General features: G+C 43.1%; 1 protein-coding gene across 1 annotated transcript; it reads right to left on the bottom strand.

Annotated features, from left to right (window-relative positions):
• Window positions 1-450: 450 nt before the first annotated feature.
• Window positions 451-14260, bottom strand: LOC138354547 (mucin-5AC-like). The gene is made up of 7 exons (XM_069308909.1): window positions 14231-14260; window positions 10205-10503; window positions 9469-10071; window positions 7686-8951; window positions 6042-6806; window positions 1793-1936; window positions 451-961 (listed from the first exon to the last, which is right to left on the bottom strand). The coding sequence occupies exons 1-7, from the start codon at window positions 14258-14260 to the stop codon at window positions 451-453; spliced, it is 3618 nt and encodes a 1205-aa protein (XP_069165010.1).
• Between the last annotated feature and the right edge of the window lie 322 nt (window positions 14261-14582).

Here is a 14582-nt window from a genome sequence, read left to right on the forward strand (position 1 = left end):
ATTAGGTACTAAGGCAAATTTTGTTCCTCCCGAAACTATAAAACATTTGACCTCCAACAACTTAACGGTTAAGCTAGTTAAATAATCATTATTAATTCTATAATATTTCATGTTGTTTTGGTTATTTGCCTTGATTTTTTCTTCAAATACAGAACTACCGAGTTTTTCATATTGTTCTTTAAATTTAGTTAATTTCTCTAAAATATTGTTTTTATTCAACTCTCTTAAATTTTCGATGGTTATCAATTTTTTGTGAAGATTAGGTGGAATCATTGGGTAGTATATAATAATTCGAACTTGAAGCTTTGTTCAGCATTTCTGCAATAATTTCCATAACCTCTTCATCTTCGTTGATGAAGTTGAGGGTGCTATAATACTTTTCTTCCATTTGAAGTTGAGGGGGAGGAGGGTGAGATTGATAAATTTGACACGTCCAGTCCTCGGGGTGTGCTATATTTTGTTGTTAGTTATTACTAATGTATATATTATAAGAGTATTGGTGTTGTAAGTGGACCAGGCTAACAGATAGGTATTAGCCGTTACTGATGAGAGAGGTGCGGTGATAGCTGAGGTGATGGCTGATGTGATAGCTGATGTGATAGCTGATGTGATGGCTGATGTGATAGCTGATGTGATAGCTGATGTGATAGCTGATGTGATAGCTGATGTGAGAGCTGATGTGATAGCTGATGTGATGGCTGATGTGATAGCTGATGTGATAGCTGAGGTGATGGCTGATGTGATAGCTGATGTGATAGCTGATGTGAGAGCTGATGTGATAGCTGATGTGAGAGCTGATGTGATAGCTGATGTGAGAGCTGATGTGATAGCTGATGTGAGAGCTGAGGTGATGGCTGATGTGATAGCTGATGTGATAGCTGATGTGATAGCTGTGCTTAAGTTCTTGAAGTTCATTGATGTGACTAGTAGAGCTGTGTGTTGAAGCTCTTTGTTCTTTGTTCTGATGAAAGTATCAGTTATATCCTAGAGTATATCAGTTGTAGCCTAGTGTATATCAGTTGTATCCTAGTGTATATCAATTGTATCCTAGTGTATATCAATTGTATATAGAATGTTAGTGCTCAGTGTTTTACGATGACCTGTTTATACGTCACAATAAACTGGCGGTGTTTTAAGCAGCCGTTTAAACTTACCCTAGACACTTACTGAACATTGGTCAGGCTTTGGTTGGCCAGCGATGCTGTGGATCATGAGGTCATGACAGATGGCAAGAGTGCAGGCTGCAGGATGGCAAGAGTGCAGGCTGCAGGATGGCAAGAGTGCAGGCTGCAGGATGGCAAGAGTGCAAGCGGCAGAATTGTAAGGGAGCGCAGTAGAGAGAGAGACAGAGAGAGAGAGAGAGAGAGAGAGAGAGAGAGAGAGAGAGAGAGAGAGAGAGAGAGAGACAGAGAGAGAGAGAGAGAGAGAGAGAGAGAGAGAGAGAGAGAGAGAGAGAGAGAGAGAGAGAGAGAGAGAGAGAGAGAAAGAGAGAAAGAGAGAGAGAAAGAGAGAAAGAGAGAGAGAGAAAGAGAAAGAGAAAGAGAAAGAGAGAGAGAGAGAGAGAGAGAGAGAGAGAGAGAGAGAGAGAGAGAGAGAGAGAGAGAGAGAGAGAGAGCCATGCTCCCAGCCAGGCAGGCGGCTTGCATGTCCTTGTAACCTAACTCTGAGCGCAGCGTTGTATACGGCTGGCAATATCGTCCATCAGGGCTAGGCTCTCCCGCCTGTAATTGCTTGTCGCTCTTGTCTAATCTGGTAAGATAGCGCCTAAGTCACTCCTGCTCCACAAACCTACCGACAACCTCCAACTTTCTTATCAAAATTAGTCATGATAACCAAGAGGCAGAAAAACTCGAAGTGAGAGCTGCTAATGTTGTTAGAGATGAACTCAGGCAGGGCTGGGAGAGTGAGTGAGAGCTGGTGGGAGAGTGAGACACGGCTGAGATATATAGACAAGACATAAAATGCAGAACATTTCACACTAAAATGCAGTCAATAAAACTGCGCAAGAGAATATCTCGCGGACGGGAAACAGAAGGTGATGAAGCAGCAAAGCTGGAATAGACACAAAGGTCTCGTGTCGGTGACCCCCCCCCCCATTTCTCTTGTTGCTGTTTGGGGTACAGGTCATGGCATGGGTCGACCCAGTACCCAGGGCACGCCAGCACACACTACACGCCTTCACATCCACTTCATCCTCCGTCTCCCTCTCTACACAACTGCCTCTTTCCTCTACACACACCCGCTGCCTCCCTGCCACACACTCGCTACCTCCCTTCACCCCCCTAGCACTACACACACTTGATCTTTCCACCACAGTTTCCACATTCACTGTAACCAAATGGCTATTTACAGTTAAAATGCAAATCAGGCATGTTTTACGTAAATGCAAAAGTCTATGGATTGGTGGCTGAACATTTCACATCCCTAGGGAGCCAGGACCTAGATTCACGACGCTTCATGTATTTCTTCGTAAGTAGGTTTGCTACGAAGGTTCCTAAGTATGCCCTAAGAAGATGCTTACGTGCAATTCAGGTAGGTTTACTTAAGAAGATATTTGGATTTTGGGTCTAGTTCACCTGCGTGCCGACAGAGCTCACTACTGTGTTTCGTTTGGCCAATCAGAGAGCAGCAACATTCTTCATATTGAAGATTTAGCGCTGGCTTATCGGAGCTCTACTGCCTCCTATTTACGTCGAATTTTCTTATAAAATTAGTATATTTCGAAGTAAAACTGTTTTTTCACCTTCTACAGCCAGCACCGACATTGTAGTAAACAAATATGTTACATTTGTTGTTTACCTACGCAATTCTAAGAGATACTGTGTAGCTGTCCTTGTTGCTCGGAAGATGCGTTGACAATTATTGTATATATTTACTAAATTTACCCAAGGGCCACTAACTATCTAGTGGCCTCGACGAGGACAGATAACCGGCGGCTTGTTAAAGGGCCCGCCAATTGTCTTAATATTTTTTTGCTGGAATTTGGCATTTACGGCTTCAGCGAGTAAATGGTTCCATGGATTAATAAACCTCTTGATGGAAAAAAATCTGTTTTCAGTGCTACTTGAGAGAACATACTCTCCAACACTATATCTGTGATAGCCCTATTATCAGTGACTTCGTACCAAATGGTATGAGGTACTTTGAGCTCTGGAATTATTTCATACACTCAGGAATATTAGAAGATATTCTTGTGCTGCACCCAGATTTTGCCAGTGGAGGCTAATAGATCAGCATTAAGTATTTTGTTCTCTCCTGATTTCATGTATGACTGGCCATCCTGTGAGGTGAGGATGTTGGATGAGCTTGTAGCTGGTTTTTGATGTACACTGTGTGGTCCTTGATACAGAATAGGGAAGCAGCACATTGCTGTGTATACCTAAACATGTTAAAAAATACATTGTTTGAGAGGAGTCTTGTAGAAACTGGTGAAAGTAATTATAATATAATGTTTCCATGATTCAGTGTTTACCTCTTGTGAAAATCGTGAAGTTGTTGTTTAGTCAGTGTTGATTTGTTTTTTGTATTGAGGCTGGTATTTTGTACCTTGATTACATGTATGCCTAATCAACCTGTGAGATGGGAGTATTAGATAAATTTATAGCTAGTTTTTTATCTACACTGTGTAATATTCCATATAGAATAGGGTAGCAGCACATTGCTGTGTATACTTAAGCTTCTTAATAAAAAAAATCAGAAATAAAGATTTTAAATTATAGTTTGTATTATTACCAGTATTATCCTTATTAAAAAATCATGTTAACAGTGGACCATTAAGATCTCATGGTGATATGTAATAGTCATATTTCTTTTGAACTGCTAATCCATGCTAATCATTTTTTAATTATTCATTAAATTGTGCATTATGTCTCAATTTTTCACTTCCTTGGATATACTGTACAGTACAAAAAGATAGAATAAAAATAAACCAGTAATATTTCTTTCATTATATTTTTTATTTAAATAACTGCATCAATATTTTTACAGCTGACAGGATTTGTTTTACCATACAGGTGCATTATTTGTTTATCAAAATTTAGTTTATTGTTACACACAATGGTGCTACATAGCCTTCCCAGCTTGGTGATTTTAATACTTACTTACTGATTTATAAATAAAAAATAATAAATAAATTTTATTCAGGAAAAGTGCATATATAGTTGATTTACAAACATAATGTTGGATTTATAGACAGAGCTAGTACATATAATACCTAAAGCCACTAATACTCATAGCATTTTGGGCAAGGTGTGGAGGAAAAAACACAGATTAAAACTTAATAGTAATTGGGATTAGGTATAAATTGTGTTGAAAGAAGGAATAAAAAATAAAAAAGGGGGAAGCATAGTAGAAATCAGCAATTATACACGTTGGTGAACAGTATTGTTTAAAAAATAGCAAGACATGGGTTGACATTTAGGGGGTAAAGTAGGTTACATGAAGTTAATTAGGCAGTACTTGGTTTAATCTTACACTGGTTGAGAGAGGTACAGCCTTTGACATGATTCGGGAGGTCATTCCACATTCTGGGTCCCTTGATTTGTAGAGCATTTCTGGTTTGGTTACACACAGCCAAATTGTGTAACAGGAAGAGGTCTTGGACACAAATTTGTTCCATGCTAAATGTACAGGAATCAGCTGAGTATTCCTCAAATAAAATAAGTTGCCTCAGCTTATAAGGTAAATAAAATAAGCATTCCTCAAATAAGTAGCGGCCTCACCTCACTGCCTTACTGCTACATAGCCTTCCCGGCATGGTGCCTTCTTTTGATAATTACTTGTTCCACACCCAAGTTGTGTAACAGGAAGAAGTCTTGGACCCCTACTTTCCTCTCTGTTTTAATAGTCCATATAGTCATAATTATAGCTTTAAGTATTCAATGAGAAAAGTTTTTGAAGTTTTTACCCTTTTCCTTACCTAACATCACTTGTGTAGCATATTTTTATTTTATGTCTCAACCAGATTTAATATCAAAATAAAATCAAACTAAATAAATTAGAAATGGGTATGTATAGCTAAGGTACACCTTTACTGATTACTAGGTGAACAGGGGCATTTGGTGATAGTAATTGCTCCCATCAGGCAGGGCTCATAACCTTCTCTCATATTTCAGGTTCACCAGTGTTTATTTACTTAATAACTACTGGTATAATATCTTGCTCTTATAAAACTAATTCTCATATCATTGTTGGGTATCTGGGGCTTTGACTCGTATATTGAATTATTTAATAATGATAATTAACATAAATCGAAGGACCACCCACTTTTGAGAAAAGAGGAAAAACAAATAAAGATGATTATAAAATTTAACACTATTGAACCAGTGCCTATGAATGGTAATTGATTTAACAATCACTTAAAGACAATGAATAGACTATTATTAATTGATTAAAGTTAAAGCCTCAAATATCAACATTGGGAGGTTATTTCTAGAAGTTCATATATATCTAGGAACCAGTGTGTTCGTCTCTAGTTCATTAAAGGGTTAGTAACAAGAATATTATATGATGGTTAAGCAAGAAATCATTCTCATATAAAGTTCATGAGGCTATCAAATTGTACTAGATTTCTTAAATCATATAAATGAAATATTCTTGACTAATGATTAATTATCAACGTCACTTAATGAAATAAGAAATAAATTGAAAATGATTCAGCTGCTTAGCTGTGATAGTGAACGGAGATGTAGAGTCGTGATGGCGTCGTCTGGTACTTGCTGCAACACGTGTGCCCGAGCGTGGCGTGGGAAAGTGAGGAGACCACGGCCGCTTTCAACACAGGTTGAAATTCCAACTAAATGTACAAATTGTCTATACCAGGTAAATTGTGTCATCACTATTCATTAGGAGAGACAGAGCAAAATCCTTACGGACGTACTTGTTGTTTGAGGAGGTCTATCGATGGATACAGTGTCAGAAATTTAAAGGAGCTCAATTAAATAATAAGAACACTTAACCTATTGGTTATCCACAGATGCAATCCGCAGATCGCTACTAGGCCGATTAATAGCAAGGGCCTGGCGTTGTGGTTGGTAATTCGCCTCTCCCAGGACGCTCGTGCCACAACTCTGGTGTCGTCTCTAGCAATGGCGTCGCTACCTCTCGTGTTGATAGCGTCTCTAGCAATGGCGTCGCTACCTCTCGTGTTGATAGCGTCTCTAGCAATGGCGTCGCTACCTCTCGTGTTGATAGCGTCTCTAGCAATGGCGTCGCTACCTCTCGTGTTGATAGCGTCTCTAGCAATGGCGTCGCTACCTCTCGTGTTGATAGCGTCGCTAGCAATGGCGTCGCTACCTCTCGTGTTGATAGCGTCTCTAGCAATGGCGTCGCTACCTCTCGTGTTGATAGCGTCGCTAGCAATGGCGTCGCTACCTCTCGTGTTGATAGCGTCGCTAGCAATGGCGTCGCTACCTCTCGTGTTGATAGCGTCGCTAGCAATGGCGTCGCTACCTCTCGTGTTGATAGCGTCTCTAGCAATGGCGTCGCTACCTCTCGTGTTGATAGCGTCGCTAGCAATGGCGTCGCTACCTCTCGTGTTGATAGCGTCGTTAGCAATGGCGTCGCTACCTCTCGTGTTGATAGCGTCTCTAGCAATGGCGTCGCTACCTCTCGTGTTGATAGCGTCTCTAGCAATGGCGTCGCTACCTCTCGTGTTGATAGCGTCGCTAGCAATGGCGTCGCTACCTCTCGTGTTGATAGCGTCGCTAGCAATGGCGTCGCTACCTCTCGTGTTGATAGCGTCGCTAGCAATGGCGTCGCTACCTCTCGTGTTGATAGCGTCGCTAGCAATGGTGTCTCCACGCCCCCTTCTCCCTCAACCCTCTCACACGCATTCGCAATTGAATTTAGTAAAGATGAAAATTATTTTCGTGTGATTACTTTACGTAATGTGTTAATGGGAACAGGGTTGCAATTGTAGGGAATTAAATAATATCTATATTCTCGTTAAATGGTATTAATCGAGAAATGGAAAGAATTTCTATTTCCTCCATAGCGTTCGTATATAACAGATAAAACTGTTATTTAGTAATATTTTTAGTTAATAACTCCCGGTTATTGGATCATTAGTGATTATATTATCAGTAATTAATTATTATACAGAATACTGATAAAAGTAGATAACCTTATTCAATTCTCTAACATACTGGTAATAATTATATCCTGCTGGACATTATCTGACGCAATATGCCTCTCGATGTCGTGAGAATTTTAGCAAATGACGCGCAGATAGAGAAATATTAATTTATGTTAGTATTACAGTTAGTAAGGTTAATTGATACTGAAATTAATATACAACAGTAGTGTATTGTGATATAATAGAGGTTTATCAGTGTGGGAAAATTCCAACAATCATAAAATATATATTTACTTCAAGTTACAAGCAGAGAATGCATATATAACTAACACGAAGGACTCCTCTTCACGAGATTCATGAGCTATAATCTTTCCTTTATATTAAAATTTTAAAACTGATCCTCCGTGTTGTGTAGTAGAGAAAAATTGAGTTATATCCAGTTTTCGTAAAGCTATAAGTGGTGGACAGCACACTTAGCTGATGGAGCAAACTTACGAAGGTTTTTCTTCTTAGTGTATCTACCTGAAAACCGACGTAGCCACTACAAAGGCAATAAGAAGGAAAAACATTCGAAAGTATCTTCATGAATTTGGCCACTGAACGTTGAGACCACAGAGGGTTGAGGCCACTGAACGTTGAGACCACTGAGGGTTGAGGCCACTGAGGGTTGAGGCCACTGAACGTTGAGACCACTGAGGGTTGAGGCCACTGAACGTTGAGACCACTGAGGGTTGAGACCACTGAGGGTTGAGGCCACTGAACGTTGAGACCACTGAGGGTTGAGGCCACTGAACGTTGAGACCACTGAGGGTTGAGACCACTGAGGGTTGAGACCACTGAGGGTTGAGGCCACTGAGGGTTGAGACCACTGAGGGTTGAGACCACTGAGGGTTGAGACCACTGAGGGCTGAGACCACTGACGGTTGAGACCACTGACGGTTGAGGCCACTGAACGTTGAGACCACTGACGGTTGAGACCACTGAACGTTGAGACCACTGAGGGTTGAGACCACTGAGGGTTGAGACCACTGAGGGTTGAGGCCACTGAACGTTGAGACCACTGAGGGTTGAGACCACTGAACGTTGAGACCACTGAGGGTTGAGACCACTGACGGTTGAGACCACTGAGGGTTGAGGCCACTGAACGTTGAGACCACTAAGGGTTGAGACCACTGAACGTTGAGACCACTGAGGGTTGAGACCACTGAACGTTGAGACCACTGAACGTTGAGACCACTGAGGGTTGAGACCACTGAGGGTTGAGACCACTGAGGGTTGAGACCACTGAGGGTTGAGACCACTGAGGGTTGAGACCACTGAGGGTTGAGACCACTGAGGGTTGAGACCACTGACGGTTGAGGCCACTGAGGGTTGAGACCAATGAGGGCTGAGACCACTGAGGGTTGAGACCACTGAGGGTTGAGACCACTGAGGGTTGAGACCACTGAGGGTTGAGACCACTGACGGTTGAGACCACTGAGGGTTGAGACCACTGACGGTTGAGGCCACTGAACGTTGAGACCACTGAACGTTGAGACCACTGAACGTTGAGACCACTGAGGGTTGAGGCCACTGAGGGTTGAGACCACTGAGGGTTGAGACCACTGAGGGTTGAGACCACTGAGGGTTGAGACCACTGACGGTTGAGGCCACTGAGGGTTGAGACCACTGAGGGTTGAGACCACTGAGGGTTGAGACCACTGACGGTTGAGACCACTGACGGTTGAGACCACTGACGGTTGAGACCACTGAGGGTTGAGGCCACTGAACGTTGAGACCACTGAGGGTTGAGGCCACTGAACGTTGAGACCACTGAGGGTTGAGGCCACTGAACGTTGAGACCACTGAGGGTTGAGACCACTGAGGGTTGAGACCACTGAGGGTTGAGACCACTGAGGGTTGAGGCCACTGAGGGTTGAGGCCACTGAGGGTTGAGACCACTGAGGGTTGAGACCACTGAGGGTTGAGACCACTGACGGTTGAGACCACTGAGGGTTGAGGCCACTGAACGTTGAGACCACTGAGGGTTGAGACCACTGAGGGTTGAGGCCACTGAACGTTGAGACCACTGAGGGTTGAGACCACTGAGGGTTGAGACCACTGAGGGTTGAGACCACTGAGGGTTGAGACCACTGAGAGTTGAGACCACTGAGGGTTGAGGCCACTGAGGGTTGAGACCACTGACGGTTGAGACCACTGAGGGTTGAGACCACTGAGGGTTGAGACCACTGACGGTTGAGGCCACTGACGGTTGAGACCACTGACGGTTGAGACCACTGAGGGTTGAGACCACTGAGGGTTGAGACCACTGAGGGTTGAGACCACTGAGGGTTGAGACCACTGAGGGTTGAGACCACTGAGGGTTGAGGCCACTGAGGGTTGAGACCACTGACGGTTGAGACCACTGAGGGTTGAGACCACTGAGGGTTGAGACCACTGACGGTTGAGACCACTGACGGTTGAGACCACTGACGGTTGAGGCCACTGACGGTTGAGACCACTGACGGTTGAGACCACTGACGGTTGAGACCACTGACGGTTGAGACCACTGACGGTTGAGACCACTGAGGGTTGAGACCACTGAGGGTTGAGACCACTGACGGTTGAGGCCACTGACGGTTGAGGCCACTGAGGGTTGAGACCACTGACGGTTGAGACCACTGACGGTTGAGACCACTGAACGTTGAGACCACTGAGGGTTGAGACCACTGACGGTTGAGGCCACTGAGGGTTGAGACCACTGAGGGTTGAGACCACTGAGGGTTGAGACCACTGACGGTTGAGACCACTGAGGGTTGAGACCACTGAGGGTTGAGACCACTGAGGGTTGAGACCACTGAGGGTTGAGGCCACTGACGGTTGAGGCCACTGAGGGTTGAGACCACTGAACGTTGAGACCACTGAGGGTTGAGACCACTGACGGTTGAGGCCACTGAGGGTTGAGACCACTGAGGGTTGAGACCACTGAGGGTTGAGACCACTGAACGTTGAGACCACTGAGGGTTGAGACCACTGAGGGTTGAGACCACTGAGGGTTGAGACCACTGAGGGTTGAGACCACTGAGGGTTGAGACCACTGAGGGTTGAGACCACTGAGGGTTGAGACCACTGAGGGTTGAGACCACTGACGGTTGAGGCCACTGAGGGTTGAGACCACTGAGGGTTGAGACCACTGAGGGTTGAGACCACTGAGGGTTGAGACCACTGACGGTTGAGGCCACTGAGGGTTGAGACCACTGAGGGTTGAGACCACTGAGGGTTGAGACCACTGAGGGTTGAGACCACTGAGGGTTGAGGCCACTGAGGGTTGAGGCCACTGAGGGTTGAGGCCACTGAGGGTTGAGACCACTGAACGTTGAGACCACTGACGGTTGAGACCACTGAGGGTTGAGACCACTGAGGGTTGAGACCACTGAGGGTTGAGGCCACTGAGGGTTGAGACCACTGAGGGTTGAGACCACTGAGGGTTGAGACCACTGAGGGTTGAGACCACTGACGGTTGAGACCACTGAGGGTTGAGACCACTGAGGGTTGAGACCACTGAGGGTTGAGACCACTGAGGGTTGAGACCACTGACGGTTGAGACCACTGACGGTTGAGGCCACTGAGGGTTGAGACCACTGACGGTTGAGGCCACTGAGGGTTGAGACCACTGAGGGTTGAGACCACTGACGGTTGAGACCACTGAGGGTTGAGACCACTGAGGGTTGAGACCACTGAGGGTTGAGGCCAGCAAACTTACATAACCTAGCAACCTAACCTAACCTAACTTAGCAACCTAACCTAACTTAACCTAGCAACCTGACCTAACTTAATCTAGCAACCTAACCTAACCTAACCTAGCAACCTAACCTAACTTAGCAACCTAACCTAACTTAACCTAGCAACCTAGCCTAACTTAGCAACCTAACCTAACTTAACCTACCTAGCAACCTAACCTAACCCAACCTAGCAACCTGACCTAACTTAACCTAGCAACCTAACCTAACTTAGCAACCTAACCTAACTTAACCTAGCAACCTAGCCTAACTTAACTTAGCAACCTAACCTAACTTAACCTACCTAGCAACCTAACCTAACCCAACCTAGCAACCTGACCTAACCTAACCTAGCAACCTAACCTAACTTAGCAACCTAACCTAACTTAACCTAGCAACCTAGCCTAACTTAACTTAGCAACCTAACCTAACTTAACCTACCTAGGAACCTAACCTAACCCAACCTAGCAACCTGACCTAACTTAACCTAGCAACCTAACCTAATTTAACATAACCTATCCTAACTTAAACTAACCTAACCTAGCAACTTAACCTAACTTAACCTAGCAACCTAACCTAACCTAACCTAGCAACCTAACCTAACCTAGAAACTTAACCTAAGTTAACCTAGCAACCTAACCTAACCCAACCTAGCAACCTAACCTAACTTAACCTAGCAACCTAACCTAACTTAACCTAGCAACCTGACCTAACTTAACCTAGCAACCTAATCTAACTTAACCTAGCAACCTAACTTAATCTAGCAACCTAACCTAACTTAACCTAGCAACCTAACCTAACTTAACCTAGCAACCTAACCTAACTTAACCTAGCAACCTAACCTAACTTAACCTACCTAGCAACCTAACCTAACCCAACCTAGCAACCTGACCTAACTTAACCTAGCAACCTAACCTAACTTAGCAACCTAACCTAACTTAACCTAGCAACCTAGCCTAACTTAACTTAGCAACCTAACCTAACTTAACCTACCTAGCAACCTAACCTAACCCAACCTAGCAACCTGACCTAACTTAACCTAGCAACCTAACCTAATTTAACATAACCTATCCTAACTTAAACTAACCTAACCTAGCAACTTAACCTAACTTAACCTAGCAACCTAACCTAACCTAACCTAGCAACCTAACCTAACCTAACCTAGCAACCTAACCTAACCTAGAAACTTAACCTAAGTTAACCTAGCAACCTAACCTAACCTAACCTAGCAACTTAACCTAGCAACCTAACCTAACTTAACCTAGCAACCTAACCTAACTTAACCTAGCAACCTAACCTAACTTAACCTAGCAACCTGACCTAACTTAACCTAGCAACCTAATCTAACTTAACCTAGCAACCTAACTTAATCTAGCAACCTAACCTAACTTAACCTAGCAACCTAACCTAACTTAAACTAGCAACCTAACTTAACTTAACCTAGCAACCTAACCTAACTTAACCTACCTAGCAACCTAACCTAACCCAACCTAGCAACCTGACCTAACTTAACCTAGCAACCTAACCTAACTTAGCAACCTAACCTAACTTAACCTAGCAACCTAGCCTAACTTAACTTAGCAACCTAACCTAACTTAACCTACCTAGCAACCTAACCTAACCCAACCTAGCAATCTGACCTAACTTAACCTAGCAACCTAACCTAATTTAACATAACCTATCCTAACTTAAACTAACCTAACCTAGCAACTTAACCTAACTTAACCTAGCAACCTAACCTAACCTAACCTAGCAACCTAACCTAACCTAGAAACTTAACCTAAGTTAACCTAGCAACCTAACCTAACCTAACCTAGCAACTTAACCTAGCAACCTAACCTAACTTAACCTAGCAACCTAACCTAACTTAACCTAGCAACCTAACCTAACTTAACCTAGCAACCTAACCTAACTTAACCTAGCAACCTGACCTAACTTAACCTAGCAACCTAATCTAACTTAACCTAGCAACCTAACTTAATCTAGCAACCTAACCTAACTTAACCTAGCAACCTAACCTAACTTAACCTAGCAACCTAACCTAACTTAACCTAGCAACCTAGCCTAACTTAACTTAGCAACCTAACCTAACTTAACCTACCTAGCAACCTAACCTAACCCAACCTAGCAACCTGACCTAACTTAACCTAGCAACCTAACCTAATTTAACATAACCTATCCTAACTTAAACTAACCTAACCTAGCAACTTAACCTAACTTAACCTAGCAACCTAACCTAACCTAACCTAACCTAGAAACTTAACCTAAGTTACCTAGCAACCTAACCTAACCTAACCTAGCAACTTAACCTAGCAACCTAACCTAACTTAATCTAGCAACCTAACCTAACTTAACCTAGCAACCTAACCTAACTTAACCTAGCAACCTGACCTAACTTAACCTAGCAACCTAATCTAACTTAACCTAGCAACCTAACTTAATCTAGCAACCTAACCTAACTTAACCTAGCAACCTAACTTAACTTAACCTAGCAACCTAACCTAACTTAACCTAGCAACCTAACCTAACTTAACCTACCTAGCAACCTAACCTAACCCAACCTAGCAACCTGACCTAACTTAACCTAGCAACCTAACCTAACTTAGCAACCTAACCTAACTTAACCTAGCAACCTAGCCTAACTTAACTTAGCAACCTAACCTAACTTAACCTACCTAGCAACCTAACCTAACCCAACCTAGCAACCTGACCTAACTTAACCTAGCAACCTAACCTAATTTAACATAACCTATCCTAACTTAAACTAACCTAACCTAGCAACTTAACCTAACTTAACCTAGCAACCTAACCTAACCTAACCTAGCAACCTAACCTAACCTAGAAACTTAACCTAAGTTAACCTAGCAACCTAACCTAACCTAACCTAGCAACCTAACCTAGCAACCTAACCTAACTTAACCTAGCAACCTAACCTAACTTAACCTAGCAACCTAACCTAACTTAACCTAGCAACCTACCCTAACTTAACCTAGCAACCTGACCTAACTTAACCTAGCAACCTAATCTAACTTAACCTAGCAACCTAACTTAATCTAGCAACCTAACCTAACTTAACCTAGCAACCTAACCTAACTTAACCTAGCAACCTAACCTAACTTAACCTAGCAACCTAACCTAACTTAACCTAGCAACCTAACCTAACTTAACCTAGCAACCTAACCTAACTTAACCTAGCAACCTAACCTAACTTAACCTAGCAACTTAACCTAACCAACTATGCTTAATAAGCCACAATTGTCTAATGTAAGCAAATATAGGCTACGAGGAAGTTATCAATTAATGTAAACTATTTAATATATTAGTTCCAGATAGTGGAAGCTAATTGGTGCAGAGATAGAATTAAAAATAAATACTTTGGTAACTGTACAAAAATTACCTGTGTGACGTAATCATCTGTGCGCCCCATTACCTCAGGCTTGGATACCCTGTGTGCATGGGTAATAGGTTTACAGGTTCCTGAAGATGATACCCATGTGCATGGGTAATAGGTTTACAGGTTCCTGAAGATGATACCCATGTGCATGGGTAATAGGTTTACAGGTTCCTGAAGATGATACCCATGTGCATGGGTAATAGGTTTACAGGTTCCTGAAGATGATACCCATGTGCATGGGTAATAGGTTTACAGGTTCCTGAAGATGATACCCATGTGCATGGGTAATAGGTTTACAGGTTGTTGAAGATGATACCCATGTGCATGGGTGATAGGTTAACAGGTTCCAGAAGAT

This window comes from Procambarus clarkii, chromosome 63, assembly GCF_040958095.1.
Source record: "Procambarus clarkii isolate CNS0578487 chromosome 63, FALCON_Pclarkii_2.0, whole genome shotgun sequence".
NCBI lineage: Eukaryota > Metazoa > Arthropoda > Malacostraca > Decapoda > Cambaridae > Procambarus > Procambarus clarkii.